The 16,954-nt window shown below is 45.3% G+C and overlaps 1 protein-coding gene across 2 annotated transcripts in view; it reads right to left on the bottom strand.

The window, feature by feature from the left end:
* The window catches only part of CAPN7 (calpain 7), a 40,344-nt gene extending 23,895 nt beyond the window's left edge, over positions 1-16,449 (bottom strand). The window contains exons 1-9 of one of the 2 annotated variants that reach the window (XM_083577906.1): positions 16,194-16,449; positions 12,859-12,967; positions 12,454-12,605; positions 11,700-11,767; positions 10,627-10,821; positions 8,664-8,750; positions 5,815-5,941; positions 4,190-4,275; positions 1,722-1,815 (exon numbers count right to left, since the gene is read on the bottom strand). In XM_083577906.1, coding sequence (XP_083434032.1) covers positions 1,722-1,815; positions 4,190-4,275; positions 5,815-5,941; positions 8,664-8,750; positions 10,627-10,821; positions 11,700-11,767; positions 12,454-12,605; positions 12,859-12,967; positions 16,194-16,295 — 1,020 coding nt within the window. In that variant the 5' untranslated portion in view covers positions 16,296-16,449. The remainder of the gene's footprint in view (positions 1-1,721; positions 1,816-4,189; positions 4,276-5,814; positions 5,942-8,663; positions 8,751-10,626; positions 10,822-11,699; positions 11,768-12,453; positions 12,606-12,858; positions 12,968-16,193) is intronic. The other variant, XM_083577907.1, reaches the window with a different exon arrangement.
* Between the last annotated feature and the right edge of the window lie 505 nt (positions 16,450-16,954).

Below are 16,954 nucleotides of genomic sequence, written 5' to 3'. Positions count from 1 at the left end.
CGGCAGCTTCGCGTGGAATTAAGTCACGCAGAAGAATCAGGCTCAGGGAACGAAGAATATACATTGGCTCTAGCCAAGCGTTCTGACAATGTGTTGATTAAAACATGAGATGTGGGGGACACGGGAGCACTGTTAGCTATTTGTGATAAAAAAGACACCTTACACAAGACTTGAAGATAAATCTTTGCTTGTCAGGTTGGCAACAGTTGAACAACAAGTCTCATTAATATAGTCATACCTTGGATCCTGAACACCCTGGAACTTGAATGTTTTGGCCCCTGAATGATCGAAACCCGGAAGTGACTATTCTGATTTTTTAACGTTCTTTTGGAAGCCAAATGTCCGACGGGGCTTCTGTGGCTTCTGATTGGCTGCAGGAGCTTCCTGCAGCCAATCAGAAGCCATGCTTTGTTTCCAAACATTTTGAAGAAGAAGAGTTTGGATTTGATATCCTGCTTTATCGCTACCCGAAGGAGTCTCAAAGAAGCTAACATTCTCCTTTCCTTCCTCCCCCACAACAAAGACTCTGTGAGGTGAGTGGGGCTGAGAGACTTCAAAGAAGTGTGACTGGCCCAAGGTCACCCAGCAGCTGCATGTGGAGGAGTGGGGAAGCAAACCTGGTTCACCAGATTACGAGACTACTGCTCTTAACCACTACACCACACTGGCTCTTGGAAGTTGAATGGACTTCCAGAACGGATTCTGTTCAACTTCCAAGATACAGTGGTGCCTTGCAAGATGAAATTAATTCGTTCCGCGAGTCTTTTCGTCTTGCGATGTTTTTCGTCTTGCGAAGCACGGTCCGTCGCAACTGCACCTCTTCAAGCGGCTTTAAGAAAAAAGGAAACAAACTCGCAAGACGTTTTCGTCTTGCGAAGCAAGCCCATAGGGAAAATCATCTTGCGAAGCAACTCAAAAAACGAAAAACCCTTTCGTCTTGCGCGTTTTTCGTCTTGCGAGGCACCACTGTACGACTGTATACTGTATATGAATGAACACAATGTGTTTCTCTCCCTTGAGCCCAAGAGAGGCTTTAGTCCTTTTTGTTTCCAAAACTCCTTCATGGCAGTGCCTAAGGTATTAATCCACAGATTGCTTGTCCTCACAAATGCCTCCCGACAGTGTCTGCCTGAAATCAGCACACACTCACGTTCTCAGTCAAAGAAACAACTAACAGAATAACCAGCCAACTCCCACCTGCCACTTCCTTTCCCCAATACCATTTATTCTTTCTGAAATACATTTAAAATGCAAATGCAATACAAATGCTAGCAGACACCTGCCAATATTGTTGTCCCCTGCAAAAGCTGTGAACTGTGTGTGTTGGGTGGGGGCAAGGTCTTGTTTCTGCGGTATATTCATCCTTGTGGAGACCCCCATGTGTTCAGTCGACAACTTAATAGGGTATACCGTATTTTTCGCTCTATAAGACGCACCAGACCATAAGACGCGCCTAGTTTTTGGAGGAGGAAAACAAGAAAAAAATTATTCTGAATCCCAGAAGCCAGAACAGCAAGAGGGATCGCTGCGCAGTGAAAGCAGCGATCCCTCTTGCTGTTCTGGCTTCTGGGATAGCTGCGAAGCCTGCATTCGCTCCATAAGACGCACACACATTTCCCCTTACTTTTTTGGGGGGAAAAGTGAGTCTTATAGACCAAAAAATACGGTAATTACATAAAATTCTAACCACCAACCTAAAAAGCAAACAATCATGACCTTACCTTCCGAGGGACCCCATTGATATGCAGCTTAACCATGTATTTTCCACACGGATTATATTCCGGCTCTCCTTTTTTATTCTGCGGATAAATAATGCTGTTTTGAAGGGGGGAAGGAAAGAGACCGGGTGAAATATTAGAATATATTCTGTGTGTATGTTGTGGACTAAGCCAAGTCTATTTCAATCCCATGTTGTCAACTTAAAGCTTAGGAAAGAGTGGTATTGTATGCTATTTGGTGTTAAACGCACACCTGAGAGGGAAAGGTTCTCAGTTATATAGAGAACTGAAAGTCCCACAGAGTGAAGGACACCAGCGACCACAATGGAGTTAGGCATATAAAATTGCAGCAAACAAAAATTATTAGGGTAGAGATGCCAGGTGTTTGAGCCTGGAACTTTTTGCATGTAAGATGCTCTACAGCTGAGCTATAGGTAAAAGATAAAGGACCCCTGGACGGTTAAGTCCAGTCAAAGGCGACCATGGGGTTGCAGCGCTCATCTTGCTTTCAGGCCAAGGGAGCCAGCGGTTGTCTGCAGACAGCTTTCCAGGTCATGTGGCCAGCATGACTAAACCGCTTCTGGCGCAACGGGACACTGTGACGGAAACCAGAGCGCACGGAAATGGCATTTACCTTCCCGCTGCAGTGGTACCTATTTATCTACTTGCACTGGCGTGCTTTCGAACTGCTAGGTTGACAGGAGCTGGGACAAAGCAATGGGAGCTCACTCGGTTGTGGGGATTTGAACCGCCAACCTTCTGATCGGCAAGCCCAAGAGGCTCAGTGGTTTAGACCACAGCGCCACCCGTGTCCAAAATGAATAAATAAAATTAAATAAATAGTACAAAGTATATAACTATTATAACCTCACCACTTATGCCATGCAGTGCTGCAACATATTTAGATCATGTCATGAACAGCCCAGTCATTCCTATCATACTGACACAACTGAGTTTCCTGCTCCCCAGTGAATCATGCAGCCAGCACCTTCCTTGCCAAGGCAAAACTTTGGGTGGAGTGAATGGGGAACTTGAGAATGATGTAGTCAAGCACTGATTTCCCTTGATATTGGGAGGGATAGACACAAAGAACTGGGCTCCTGTTTCTAGCGGCAGCCTTGCATTTGTTGTCATCCTGCCTGGTTGCAGACTAAACTACATCACAAGAGTATTGTAACATCAGCAGTGCCATCCCAGCCAGACTTTGGAGCAGATGGCCAGGACCCCACCCCACGGGCAGGAGCATCCCCCTTGAGGTGGCGAGAAAGCTACAAACAACACTGATGGAAGCCGGAGCGCACGGAAACACTGTTTACCTCCTCGCAGCAGTGATACCTATTTATCTACTTGCACTGGCGTGCTTTCGAACTGCTAGGTTGGCAGGAGTTGGGACAGAGCAATGGGAGCTCACTCTGTCGCGGAGATTCGAACCGCCGACCTTCTGATTGGCAAGCCCAAGAGGCTCAGTGGTTTAGACCACAGCGCCACCTGCGTCCCACAGCTGAGCTATGGTCCCTCCCCGAATGCATTCCCCATGCCTCTCACAACTGAGGATTTATGATTTCAGAGTGCCTATAAATACATGGACTGAAAGTGGGAGATATTTGAACACAACAGGGGTGGAAGATGCAGCAACCATCTTGAAACCAGCCATCTTGATTCAAACACACCATAAAGGCCTAGAATGAGGGAGGTTTTCTGTGAAAGGCAGGAAATAAGCAAGCAGACAGGAGCGCTTGGGAGACTGGGGACTCAGCTACACTGGCAAAGAAAAAGCGCTTTATACGCATTGTTTGTGCTTTATAACTCTGAGACACCAGATGGCACTGTGGAGTTCCATTTTTGCCAACCTGATTTCTCATAGAAAGTTTACAACGCGTTTAACCAAAACGCTTCTTTTATGTGTCTAGATCTAGCCTGGGTATCATGGGCCAAAAAGGTAGTGTTGAGCTTCATTGACCAAGTTGAAGTTACCGATCAGGACTCTGCCTGCAGGTTTCCGGAGCACGTTAAAATGGCCAAAATGACTGGAAGAATCAGAAATCAGGACCAAAATTTTTAATAAGGAACGGGGAAAATTTATAATTTACCTTAAAAATCATTGTAAACAGTTAAAATCATTAGTAGGATTGCAGTAACACTTGTAGTTTAGTGGTGAATTTTGGATATAATGGAGATGTAAAAGATGTGGATTATCATAAAAGATGCAGGAGGAAATGATTAATAATAGGACCCACAAGGAGGCAGGAGGGAAGTCCAGGAGATTCTATGGAATCTTGTTTTTATGTTGTATGTTGGATATGTGATTGTAAAATTATAATTTGAAAAACCAAATAAATATATGTATATTTTTAAAAATGGCCATAAAGCACACAGATAGTGAAGCTGCCAAGTTCCTTCCAGCAATTTTTTTTAATTAAAAAAAATTGGAAACAAAAACTTTGCAGATCATCTGCCAGAACAGAGCATACCTGGTAATCAGCTTCTTGTTGTATCGTCTTTCGTATGCCGCACTGATAGCAAGAGAAGCTACGAAGGAACAATCTGACACGATTGTCTGAGGACAGAAAGAGTCAAGGGTCAAGGAGTGCCAGAACTACCCAAACTGTATAGAAATTTATTCATGTATGTGACTACAGCGGCAAGAATGTCACTTGCCCAAAAATGAAAAGAAGAAGTCCCAGCAAAAGAAGAATGGATACAAAAACTTATGGAATATGCAGAAATGGTAAAACTTACTGGAAAAAGAAGAAATCAAGATAACAATTTTTTTATAAAAGAATGGAAGTGGTTTATTGAATATTTACTTATAAATTGCAAACAGATAAAAACATTGGCAGGATCATTGTAAAAACTTGCAGTTTTATAAGAGTATATATTTAAAGTAGATGAATAAATGAGCAAATTAAGTTAATTTGGATATGCAGAAAATATTAAAAATAAATTTAAGGAACTGTAGAAAGAGGGGGAAGGAAGTTTTGAAATGTTAAAATGATTGTAAAATTACTGAAATGTATAAAAGTGAAAATCATAAATAAAATATATAAAAAATAAAGTGCCACTGGCAAACAGGCCAATGTAAAGAGGATTTTTTTTGGGGGGGGTGGGGGTGACCCAACAATAAATTAGATCTCTCAACTGATCGAAAATCTGGGGGAAGTACTGAGTCAATTCAAGGCAAATAAATATGCTTGAAACTGTAAACACCAGTTTCCTCAAAGGTCAGGTAACCACACAGGGATGGGGAGCCAGAGGCACTCCATATTGCCAGGGACGATGGGAATTGGGAGCCCAGAAATATCTGCAAGGCCACATAGCCCCCATCTCTGATATACCAGTTCTAACCTCAAAGCACCCAGACCTCTGGATTCTTCGTCACATCCAAAGGCATTGAAGAAAATATTCTCCATTCACTTTGACAGATGAGAAAGAGCCGCTGATTCTGTTTCCCTCTAAAGCATTCCTCGAAGCACAACTTCTCCAACTGCAGCAGAGCAGGGCTAGGGAACCTGCGGCCCCCCCAATGTGACTGAACTCGAAATCCCACCCTGGCTGACCACTGGCTAAGCTGCTCAGGACTAATGGGAGTTGGAGGTCAATACTACCCATGTTAAAGGTAAAGGGACCCCTGACCGTTAGGTCCAGTTGTGGCCGATTCTGGGGTTGTGGCGCTCATCTCGCTGTACTGGCCGAGGGAGCCAGCGTACAGCTTCCAGGTCATGTGGCCAGCATGACTAAGCCACTTCTGGCGAACCAGAGCAGCGCACGGAAACGCCGTTTACCTTCCCACCAGAGTGGTACCTATTTATCTACTTGCACTTTGACGTGCTTTCGAACTGCTAGGTTGGCAGGAGCAGTTACAGCCTGCAAATGAAATGGCCCTTCCGATTCCCGAATTAGGGCTCTGACACGCAATTAATACTTTCTGGTAGCATGGGGATTCTGAACGTTGCTCACAGGAAGGGAACAGTGTATGAAAGAACATCAAAAGTGAAAGCTCTCATCAAGACTGTGAAAGTGTTAACTTCTGCCATCTTGCTTTGTTTCTCTTATTTGAGGATAGCCAACTGTGTCAGATCAGAACGATCCTCCTTACCTGTTTTATGCTGAAGCTCGACACTGTGTAGATCATGGTGGGGCTGTTTGTTATCTCATCAGGCCGCACCCAGCGGGAAAACATTGCCTTCTGCTTGGGAGACAACGGCAGCTTGCCACATCTATCCCTGCAATCAAAGCAATCACCACCCCAAACCAAGTCACTGCTAAGTATGAAATCCATGAGCTGGTAAAATCATTTTATCACACATCATAATACCCAAAAGGTTTTCTGCCCACCTATGCAGCTCCTCAGGGATGCGGGTGGCACTGTAGGTTAAACCACAGAGCCTAGGACTTGCCGATCAGAAGGTCAGCGGTTCGAATCCCCGCGACGAGGTGAACTCCCGTTGCTCGGTCCCTGCTCCTGCCAACCTAGCAGTTCGAAAGCACTTCAAAGTGCAAGTAGATAAATAGGTACCGCTCTGGCGGGAAGGTAAACAGTGTTTCTGTGCGCTGCTCTGGTTCGCCAGAAGTGGCTTAGTCATGCTGGCCACGTGACCCGGAAGCTGTCTGCGGACAAATGCCGGCTCCTTGGCCTATAGAGCGAGATGAGTGCTGCAACCCCAGAGTCGGTCACGACTGGACCTAATGGTCTGGGGTCCCTTTACCTTCACCGTATGCAGATCCTAAAGACCACCTTTGGGCTCTTAGCTCTCCAAACCTGGAATTTCAGCCTCCAGTTCATGATCAGCCTTGCTTGGGCTTCTACACTGAATTAAGGTGAAAGGTAAAGGACTCCTGGACAGTTAAGTCCAGTCAAAGGTGACTATGGGGTTGTGGCGTTCATCTCGCTTTCAGGCAGAGGGAGCCGGCGTTTGTCCACAGATAACTTTCCAGGTCATGGAGCCAGCAGGACTAAACTGCTTCTAGCGCAACGGAACACTGTTTACCTTCCCGCCACAGTGGTACCTATTTATCTACTTGCACTGGCATGCTTTCGAACTGCTAGGTTGGCAGGAGCAGGGACTGAGCAATGGGAGCTCAGTTGTGGGGATTCAAACCGCCGAACTTCTGATCGGCAAGCCCAAGAGGCTCAATGGTTTAGACCACAGCACCACCCGCTGAATTATACCCTGCTTGCCCCAATATTTACCACTGTGAAGACTACTTAGGCCTCATCACCAACAACCAAAGCAATCTCCTTGTAATATATGCAGATCCCGGCTATCTGTATTTGAGTTTATTTCCTAGGCTTCTTACAAACGAGTCTACTCCGCTTGGGTTCCAGAAAGCTACAATATAAAATAGCTCTTTCTTAGCAATAGTTGCTTTACAATCTGCTTTTAATTTTTCATTCTTTGCTGCTTTTTTATATCTTTATACTGTTTTGTTTTGCTAGTATCACTCAACAGCTGCTGTCAGAATATTGTTATAACAGTCTTAGATTGCGGCTTTTATGGATTGTAATGTGTGATCATGCAATTTTATCTTTTTAATATGCTGTGAGCTGCCTTGGGAAGGTTAATTCCGTAAGGCGGCCTATAACTACTGAAATGAATGGAGCAAATATTCATCGGCAATTACTTTTTGAGATTGACTTCCAGACTCAAATGTTTTATGTGTTTTCCCTGCCACACTTTCTTTAAATCTGAACACCTCTCAAGCCTCCTTAGCATTAGGGCTGTAGGGCTCATGAGTTACTTCAAGCAGCGTAAGAGAGTAAGAAGAGATGCACTTCAGAGACCACAAAGGTGAGACAACTCCTATACACTTTGAAAAAAGGCTTTGGACAAGTTGCCCACTCAACTCATTCATGATTCTACAATCCTAAGTCAGTGTGAAACAGATAAAACTCTGGGAGATACTAATAACAGGAGCGTGCAGATCTCTGGAGTCTTACAAGTTAAAAATAAAGCTTTCTTCCTTTTTATAAAGTTCACATTAGGTTTTAGTCTGATTAATTACAACTTTTTTGGGGAAATGTATACAATTTTTGTTTTTGTTGTGTTTCGTTTTCTACATGGGTAGTATTTCTTTCTTATTTTTTGTGTGTCTTATCTCACTCTGTGCACTTGCAATTATGTACTTTTTATCTTTGGCCAGGGTGCAGTCGGACCTATTTTCCTTTGTAGAAGAACAAGCATGAAGGAGGCCTCCCAGCCTGTTCACAGGCCCTTATATGATCAGTGAAAACACTTGGTCCTGGCAAGTATTAACCGCTCTCAGTCTTAACCTGATAACTGCCATTTGTGCAGATTATAATTTGTCTGAATTAATTTTAACATGTGTTTTAATTAATTGATGCCTGTTTCTATGTATACTGTGTTATTCATATGATGTTAGCCTCTCTGAGCCCAGCTCCAGCCGGGGAGGGCGGGGTACAAATAAAATATTATTATTATTAATTAAATTATTATTATTATTATTTTCTTTCAATGAAGAATATGTGTATATATAAAATAAAGTTTTTTTTCCAGCTTCCACTGCATTGATCAGTCAGGGTTCAAGAAGCCCATTAATTGATTGCATTTAGTCTATTGCAGATGTCCCTTTCTAAAAGTATGTAAAACCACAAGTACAAAGAGGTGCCCACTATTTTGCAGCCTCTCTAACATTTGCCAGTGCTTCAAATTTCCTTAATCTGAAGTCGAATGGCCTGCAAGCATTTTTCCTAACAGTAGCAGTGTTCAAAAATTTAACAGGGTTACTGCAGATGTCAAGACTATTTCTATAGCGTGTATAGTTGAATGAATTCACCCACAATGAGCAGGTGGCAACAGCTTACTTTTCACGCCACCCTTTCAAGGGAGCATCTGAACATTGTTCCCAAGAGAAAATTTTTAAGCATAATAAGGAATGAGAAAGCATTTCGGCGAGTCCATAGCTAGGCAACTTATATTCACTTACGAGAAAGGTACTGGAAAAGCAAAACGTTCTCTGAGGTCAACGCTCATGAAAGGGACGTACTCAATGCCATTGATCTTTGACGTCTTCCTATGAAAGCAAGATGCAAGATGTCAGGACCACAGTGCTATTCAAATGCATTTGTTTCCCACCCTGCCAGCCTCTAAATGAACAGCTGCTTAATACTGTCAGCAGTTTTAGTATGGGAACGGGAGCAAGATGCAGTGGATGGTCTCGTTTTAAAGAGCCAGCAAATTTCCCCCTTCAGCTTTGCATTAAAAGCTTTGTTCACATGGTCATTACCCCTGAACATTCTGGCCACCAAGGGTTCAGAGAATAATGGCTGGTTGAGTTAGGTCAGGGGTAGGCAAACTAAGGCCCGGGGGCCGGATGCGGCCCAATTGCCTTCCCAATCCGGCCCGTGGACAGTCCGGGAATCAGCGTGTTTTTACATGAGTAGAATGTGTCCTTTTATTTAAAATGCACCTCTGGGTTATTTGTGGGGCATAGGAATTTGTTCATTCCCCCCCTTCAAAATATAGTCCGGCCCACCACATGGTCTGAGGGACGGTGGACTGGCCCACGGCTGAAAAAGGTTGCTGACCCCTGAGTTAGATAAAGAGGTGGGGAGGTCAGTGTGGTGCAAACACAGTCTTAAAATAGACACTGCTTCCCCAGACCACCAGGGGGCTCCATCTCTTTGAAGCTTGCCTGCCAGGCAGGAAGTTACTACTGTAGCCTTCCCCTGACTTCCTCCAAAGCTGTACAAAGTCCTATTTATGTTGGCTTGTTTTAAAAGGGCAGCAGGGGTGGCGGCAGCAAACAAGTGTGGCAAACCTGTATCTCCTCTAGCAGCAATGCTATTCCGCGCCCAAATATGTGGATACATTTATCAGCTAAATATCCTGCTGTTAGCCTTAGTACATTTGCATCCCAAAGGGAAATGGGATTAGAATTACACATTGCTTGATCATTGACATAAACTCCATGATAAAGTCGGCTCGCCTTCTTGATATTTAAGAGCCGTGCAACATTTGTTGTTGATGTTCCGTTCCGCCTTAAGAGGAACAGATAAGTGGAGTTGTTGTAAGTCACATGTCTGTTTACTTCCAGCACAGTCTGCTGGGAACGTCCGTTGCATATTGCTTTTGCTATGCTGCTGTTTTGCTTGGACACGAAGGGAAGCAGACATGTTTTTCCTTTGTTCCTGAACTATGCTGAATAAAAAGGTAAAGGGACCCCTGACCATTAGGTCCAGTTGTGACCGACTCTGGGGTTGCGGCGCTCATCTCGCTTTACTGGCCGAGGGAGCCAGCGTACAGCTTCCGGGTCATGTGGCCAGCATGACTAAGCCGCTTCTGGCGAGCCAGAGCAGTGCACGGAAACGCCGTTTATCTTCCCGCCGGAGTGGTACCTATTTATCTACTTGCACTTTGACGTGTTTTCGAACTGCTAGGTTGGCAGGAGCAGGGACCGAGCAATGGAAGCTCACCCCGTCGCGGGGATTCGAACCGCCGACCTTCTGATTGGCAAGTCCTAGGCTCTGTGGTTTAACCCACAGCGCCACCCGCGTCCCTGTAAATAATGCTTACACATGTTTCTGTCCGCCACTTCCATTACAAAGAGTTCTTATCTCTGCTGGTTTGCGTGCTTAAGCTTCTGAAGTCTTCTGAGGCTTGAGTCGCTGATTGATGCTGTTCTGAGAACTGAGTTCGCCCGGCTGCCAGCCGGTGGCTGGAGCCAGCTGGGGGCCTGCCAAATGCCCCCGTCTCCCTGGACGCATCCCAACAGAATCATCACATCAGTCTACAATTTGGTGCTTTCAACAATCCCATGCATGCTTGCTCAGATGTAAGCCTCACTGTGTTCAGTGGGACAGGCTCCCTGGTTTAAGTGTGCACCCGACTGCAGCCTAAAGGAGGCAACCCATTTTCAACAAGCCTGGAAAACCGTTCCCTTTCCTTACCTGAGCACCTCAATCTCCTCGGCGGTGTATCGCTGACCTTGAGGTTCACTGGCCTGCACAGCTCTGACTGCCTGTGGCTTATCGTTCAAGGAAAAATCAGGCCCTAATGGAAAGTAAGTCCTGGCTTGCTGATTTGGTTTCGCTGGGACCGGCTTGTCTTTCTGAGACGGCTTTGAATCCTTCAGCGCTTCAGCTCTAAAATAGAGAGTTTGCGTTGTACACGCATCAAGAGTTTTTATTTCATTGGTGGCGGTACATTGCGACGCCTCCTATAAATGCCACCTATCATCTACTACTCATTTTACTACGTAAAAATGCAAAAAATATTAACTTCTTTTGTGAGAACGAATGATTAAAAAACAAAAGAGTGCATATTTCTTACGCATTTGCATTCTTAGGCTTCTCGTATACTCTACATGTTAAACGTCCATAAAACCTTCGTTTCATACAGCCCGAGGATTCCTGTACAGCAAGAACGGCATATGCCATCTAACATAGAAACCACTCAAGACAGTTCTTTCAACTAAATAGAAAACCTGAAAATTTTGTGCATACTAACAGGAATCATGCAACCATTTATTTAGCAAGCTTCTTGTTGCGTTGTCTTGCTAGAGATTCGTGCACAGCCAGAAATTTAGCTGAAAACAGCTATTCCATTATTCTAAATACAGTACACAGATACTGTATTTTTCGCTCTATAGGCCACACCCGACCATAGGACGCACCTTGTTTTAGAGGGGGAGAACAAGAAAAAAAAATCTCCCCCTCTCTGCTCAGCGCCCCTTCAGCGAAGCGGCAGGAGAAATGGAGCCCCTTCCATTTCTCCTCCCACTTCGCTGAAGGGGCGCTGCGCAGAGAGGGAAAGCTGTGCAGCGCCTCTCCAGCGAAGCGAAGCCTGGAGAGCGAGAGGGGTCGGTGCGCAACGACCCCTCTCGCTCTCCAGGCTTCAGCGAAAGCAACGGAAGAGACCTGCGGATATAGGGCGGTATATAAATTCAATAAATAACAACTACTACTACTTAGGAAACAGCGTTTTCACGCAATGTGCTCATACAAAGCTTCAAGAAACTCACCTGTCCAGTGCCTGTCGAGCTAGCTGCTTCAGTTTTGCCTGGAGAGCTGTTTCTGAAGTTTCATTGGCCTTTAATATGAAAAAGGGGGGTTTAAGAAGCCTAAGCAGCAATCTACATACAGATAAACAAAGAGGCCAGGGGGAAGGAAATGTCAATTCCTTCCATTTATACTATCCAGAATGACGACACAAATCCTTCTAACAGACAAAAAGCCTCTCCGCAAGACTATTTTGTCTCAAACACTCAATAAAATGAAGGCAACTTGGATGCAGCCAAATAGCTGAAGTTAGAAAAGCAACAGCTTTAAAGAATAAGACCTGTAGTGTAGAAGAGCTCAGTCTACCTATTAGATAGACTCAAGCTAAGCCACTGCCTCTTAGCCTCAGTACTCTGCTAGGGCTGGCCAATATGTTGATATATTGTCAAAAACCGGTTTCAAGTCCATATCGTTATATCGGCTTCATAATTTTTGGCCTGGCTATACATTGCGAATCATGGGATGGGTGTGGGTGGGTGGGTGTTATGCAAAAACCACAATGTGGGGGAAGTCAGCCAATGCTTCTCTCGATTCCTGCAGCCCCTTTTAACTCTTGCCAGCTCAGGTCTCCCCTTCCTCATGGGGGTGGGGGTGGGGGAGCGAATCGCAAGAGCAGGCAGCGGCAAAAATCACAATCGCGTGTCGATCGTTTGCAGGAAAGGAAGTGTTTCTTGCCATGACATAATCCCAACAAGCTAAGTTGGTAATTTAACGTACCGTTTTCAGGCAGAGTTCCACAGCTTCCGTGTACAGCTCTATTGCTTCCTCGCTGTTGCCTTTCTCGTCTTCGTCAAAAGCCTGCGTAACCAGGAAACGGGCCCGCTCCAAGTCCAGTTGCTGCTTCGACTTCAAGGGGTCGACTCTTTGCACTGGAGTAGGACAAAGAACCATTCATTTTCCTTATTTAACCTGACTCATGATTATAGTTACAGTGGTACCTCGGGTTACAAACACCTTGGGTTACAAACACCTTGGGTTACAGACTCCGCTAACCTGGAAGCAGTACCTCGGATTAAGAACTTTACCTCAGGATGAGAACACTGGGTGTAACATCTTTTCTAGAACATGCCTTGTTGATTTCCCAATGAAGAGAGAAAGTTTTCAGGTTTTGTCTTTACTAACCTGCTGAGTACAGGGCTTGAACTCTTTCCAAATATTCACTTATTTTCTCTGGAATATTTTCCAAGACTGATCCTGCCATTGCAGCATAAATCAAAGACTGCGCAGCTTCCTGAGAAGAGAAAATACAACACAAGTGTTTTAAAATTAAGGCAACCAGAAAGCTTATCTCCCTCAAATAGAATATTATTAGATTTCTTCACCACAAGACCCCAGAGCAACATTAAAGGACAGTATTAAAGTCAATTAAAACAAATTACAATGAAGAGAACAGGTTGGATCCTTAAAGTATTTCTTTCAGGTTTCAAAAGCCAGGGAAAGCATAACCTCATTTGCACAAATGCCTTCTCAGTACCTATTTATCTACTTGCACTGGCGTGCTTTCAAACTGCTAGGTTGGTAGGAGCTGGGACAGAGCAACGGGAGCTCACCCCGTCGTGGGGATTTGAATCGCTGACTTTTGATTGGCAAGCCCAAGAGGCTCAGTGGTTTAGAGCACAGCGCCACCCGCATCCCAAGCAGACCTCCCCAACTGGTAGATCTTCATGAACACGCAAGTCTATACAGTACAGAAAGCATTATTTCAGGTACTTTTATGAGCACAGGATCCTACCAAATTTCCCCCAGCATGCTAGGTTAACTTCACAAGAGCTACGCAATCACTCCATACTTAAAGGTTTAAGAACATGCACACGGAATTATATATTTTCTTTCCCACAAGATTCCCTCCCAAAAGTGGAAGTCACTGTAAACAAACACCATTTCTACATATATTTAACACCAGGGCAAGAATCACAGTTCATGCAAGAGGCCCTTTCATCATCACGGGCTTGCACCCGAGTTACTCATGCTAACATTTTGACCCGCAACATCTAGCGTTCACAAATATCTTTTAACTATGCCTCAGTCAGTAGAGCATGAGACTCTTAATCTCAGGGTCATGGGTTAAATTGAGCCCCACAATGGGCAAATGATTCCTGCAACGCAGGGGGGTCTGTTCCAGCTCTGCAATTCTAATTTTGCAGGAGTGGTGGAGCCCAGATATTGCACTTGGAAGCTCCTATATTCAATTCACAGCATCTCAGGAAAGAGGACTGGGAAATCTCTCTACCTGAGACCTTGGAGAGCGGCCAAAATTATAGACCTCCACTTTGTTATGACTGAAATACTTTGGCTCCAGCCAAAGCCAACCAGACCTTTCCTGCACAGCTAGAGTATCCAGACACTACAAACAATTTTTGTCTTTTTTATTGAACGGAAGCAATTAGCCTATGATCAAGGTTAGTCACAGAAAAATCTAGGCACGTGGAAAAAGGTGGAAGATCATTGGTTATGAAACGACTGTACACTGTGGACAATGTAAAATCAAGTATGACTGGAATTAAGTTTGCAGAATTATAACCACACCCTTGATATGGTCTTGACGGCAAGTCAAGGTGCATTTTCAAAATATTTGTGGCATTTGATACCTGCAATCTAAGAATAACCAAATTTGACATGTGGAGCAAAGCTCGTCTCCTCATCAGAATATGCCCCCCTATTACTTTATTTTTGCCCTGACCTGTACGTATTCCTGTACAGGTTGTGTGAAAGGTCATATATTTCAGCTCTGAGTAGCAAAGCACAAACAAATTTTCAAATTCATTGGTAGGTGTGTGTGTGTAAAATTCCAGAGTGGCCTTCTGGCTGCAATGGAGCCGAGGGGGTGCAAAGTTGAGAAGATTCCTGAAAATACCCATTCGGGGACGCCCAATTTTGGCCTTGCTCAGGGTGCCATTTTACCAAAGATTATCAGAGTCCAGAGGATACAGCTCTTGTCACTCCAGCTAGCACATTCCATAAACCTAAAGAAATGGGGTACAAAAAGTGGCAGCCTTTGTTACCGGTGTTGGGGCGTACCCCTGGTTTCGCACTCAAATTAGCTGAGCTTCGGAGAAGCAAAGAGCTGGGAGACATTTAGGGTTGCCAGCTTTGTCCTGGCAAAAAACCGGACAGGGCAGGGCGGTCGGGAGGCAATTTTCACTCTCTTTCAACTGGTGCTGATGTGACTTCAAAATCAATTCATTACAATCTACTGCAGCCTAACAGGATGGCCCCTGTGGAATTTGTCACACGCATAAAGAGGGGTGCCAACTTGAATACAGGGGGGCTGGCTAGCCCCACCCCACATAACTGACCACATGACACGGTGCAGGAACACCATTTAAATGGCAACGCACATCAACTTTTGGGGAAACGCCCCCTCAAATATTTTACTGGGAGGGGGCGAAGGGACCTCAGCCCCAAGAAGTTGGTTCCTATGCACATGAATTTGTAAATCTATTTGTTATTGGCTACCCAGAGCAGCGTTCAAAACTCCCATTGTTCCAGGCGTATTTTGCGACAGGGAATTTCCTTAGCGCAAGCAGTTTCTGAGCTCTGGGTGCAGCCCTGTGCCAAAGGTTTCAGATTAAAACTGTAGAGTGGAAGGAAAGGAGGACCTTTGTCTGCGTCCCCACTTCCAGCTACTCTCTGAAGACCGGAGAAGAGACCCCCTTAAGAATATTAGGGGGGTGGACAAGGGAAGGACTGGACCACGTGAAAAACAAACACAGTATTTTAGCTGCAGTTCATTCATTTTCAGCTTTGTATTCTTGTTATAAAAAAACACGCCTAGGCATTCTGCTGTTGCGCCCACAACTTAGGTTTATGGTGCCATTAAAGCTCCTAGGTTTCATATCTCAGTTTCTAACATTGACCCAGAGTTTAACCTTTCACACACACCCTTTCAAACACAGCCAGTTGGAGAGGATCCCTAACTTGGCGCAGAGATAGAGAGAGAGGGAACCTGAAATACAGAAGAAAACTTTATCAATAAAGGATGAAGCATTTTACACTAAAATTTCTGTATTGTACAGGACAGGTGGCAACATGGGCATAGCCAGGCCTCTTGTTTGGGGAGGGGGGGGGAGGCCTTTTGTTGGGGTTGGCAGGCCTTTTGTTGGGGGGGCAGTCCTTTTGCTGGGGGGCAGGCCTTTTGTTAGGGGTGCAAGCCTTTTGCTGGGGGGGCAGTCCTTTTGCTGGGGGGCAGGCATTTTGCTAGGGGTGCAAGCCTTTTGCTGGGGGGGCAGTCCTTTTGCTGGGGGGCAGGCATTTTGCTAGGGGTGCAAGCCTTTTGCTGGGGGGCAGTCCTTTTGCTGGGGGGCAGGCATTTTGCTAGGGGTGCAAGCCTTTTGTTTTGGGGGGGCAGAACCTCATATGGTTTGTATTTTTATTGATTTTTATTGCCCCCCTTGGCTACACCCATGGGTGGCACCCCCATTTTCTCCCCCCCCCCGCGACCCCGCTCCCCCTGGCACCTTGTAGTAAAAGGCCGCTTCGTGGTAGTGGCCCCGCTGATCCCGCTGCACCGCCATCTGCGCAAACTTCACTGCCTCCTGCTCCAGCTCCGCCGCTTCCATGGCCGGGTCCCGGCAGCAGACGCCTCAGCGCGCTCCTTTCCTGATTCGCTGACGTCACGGCAGCCCCCCGACGTCTCCGCCTATGGCCTCCCGCTCAGGAAGGGACTTCCCGGCAGCCCCTGCGGCGGAGGCGTCGACGTCGCGATGCGCCTGCGCAATACGGGAGAACGCTCCTCCCTCCCCTCCACCTCTCGCCGGAGAGAGATAGGAACGCAATCTTAGGGTCCCAGGTGTGCCCGTTGGACTACAACTCCCATCATGCTTTGCTGGAATGGGCAGAAATCAGGGACGATGGGAGTTGTAGTTCAAGGGAATCTGGGGACTCGAGGGCGGAAAAAGGCTCAATAGAGTTATCTGTTGGTTGGAGCTGGCAGGTGTGACCGAGTTGAGGTGCCTTTCTCCCTAGATGATCTCCCAACCCTATGATTCTGAGATTCTGTGGGGAAATCCAGGTTGTTCTTCGGTTTTTTTAAAAAGTGTACCTGTGATTGACTTTTTATTACTATATATATATAGTAATTATTATATATAAACAGAAAATTTAATTTTACTGTGTGTATATATATATATATATATATATATATATACACACACACACACACACACAGTAAAATTAAATTTTCTGTTTTACAATTTAGAATACTCACTTAAACATCCTT

Source organism: Podarcis filfolensis (assembly GCF_964270895.1).
Source record: "Podarcis filfolensis genome assembly, chromosome: 12".
Lineage (NCBI taxonomy): Eukaryota > Metazoa > Chordata > Lepidosauria > Squamata > Lacertidae > Podarcis > Podarcis filfolensis.
This window is presented reverse-complemented; position numbering and strand designations above follow the sequence as displayed.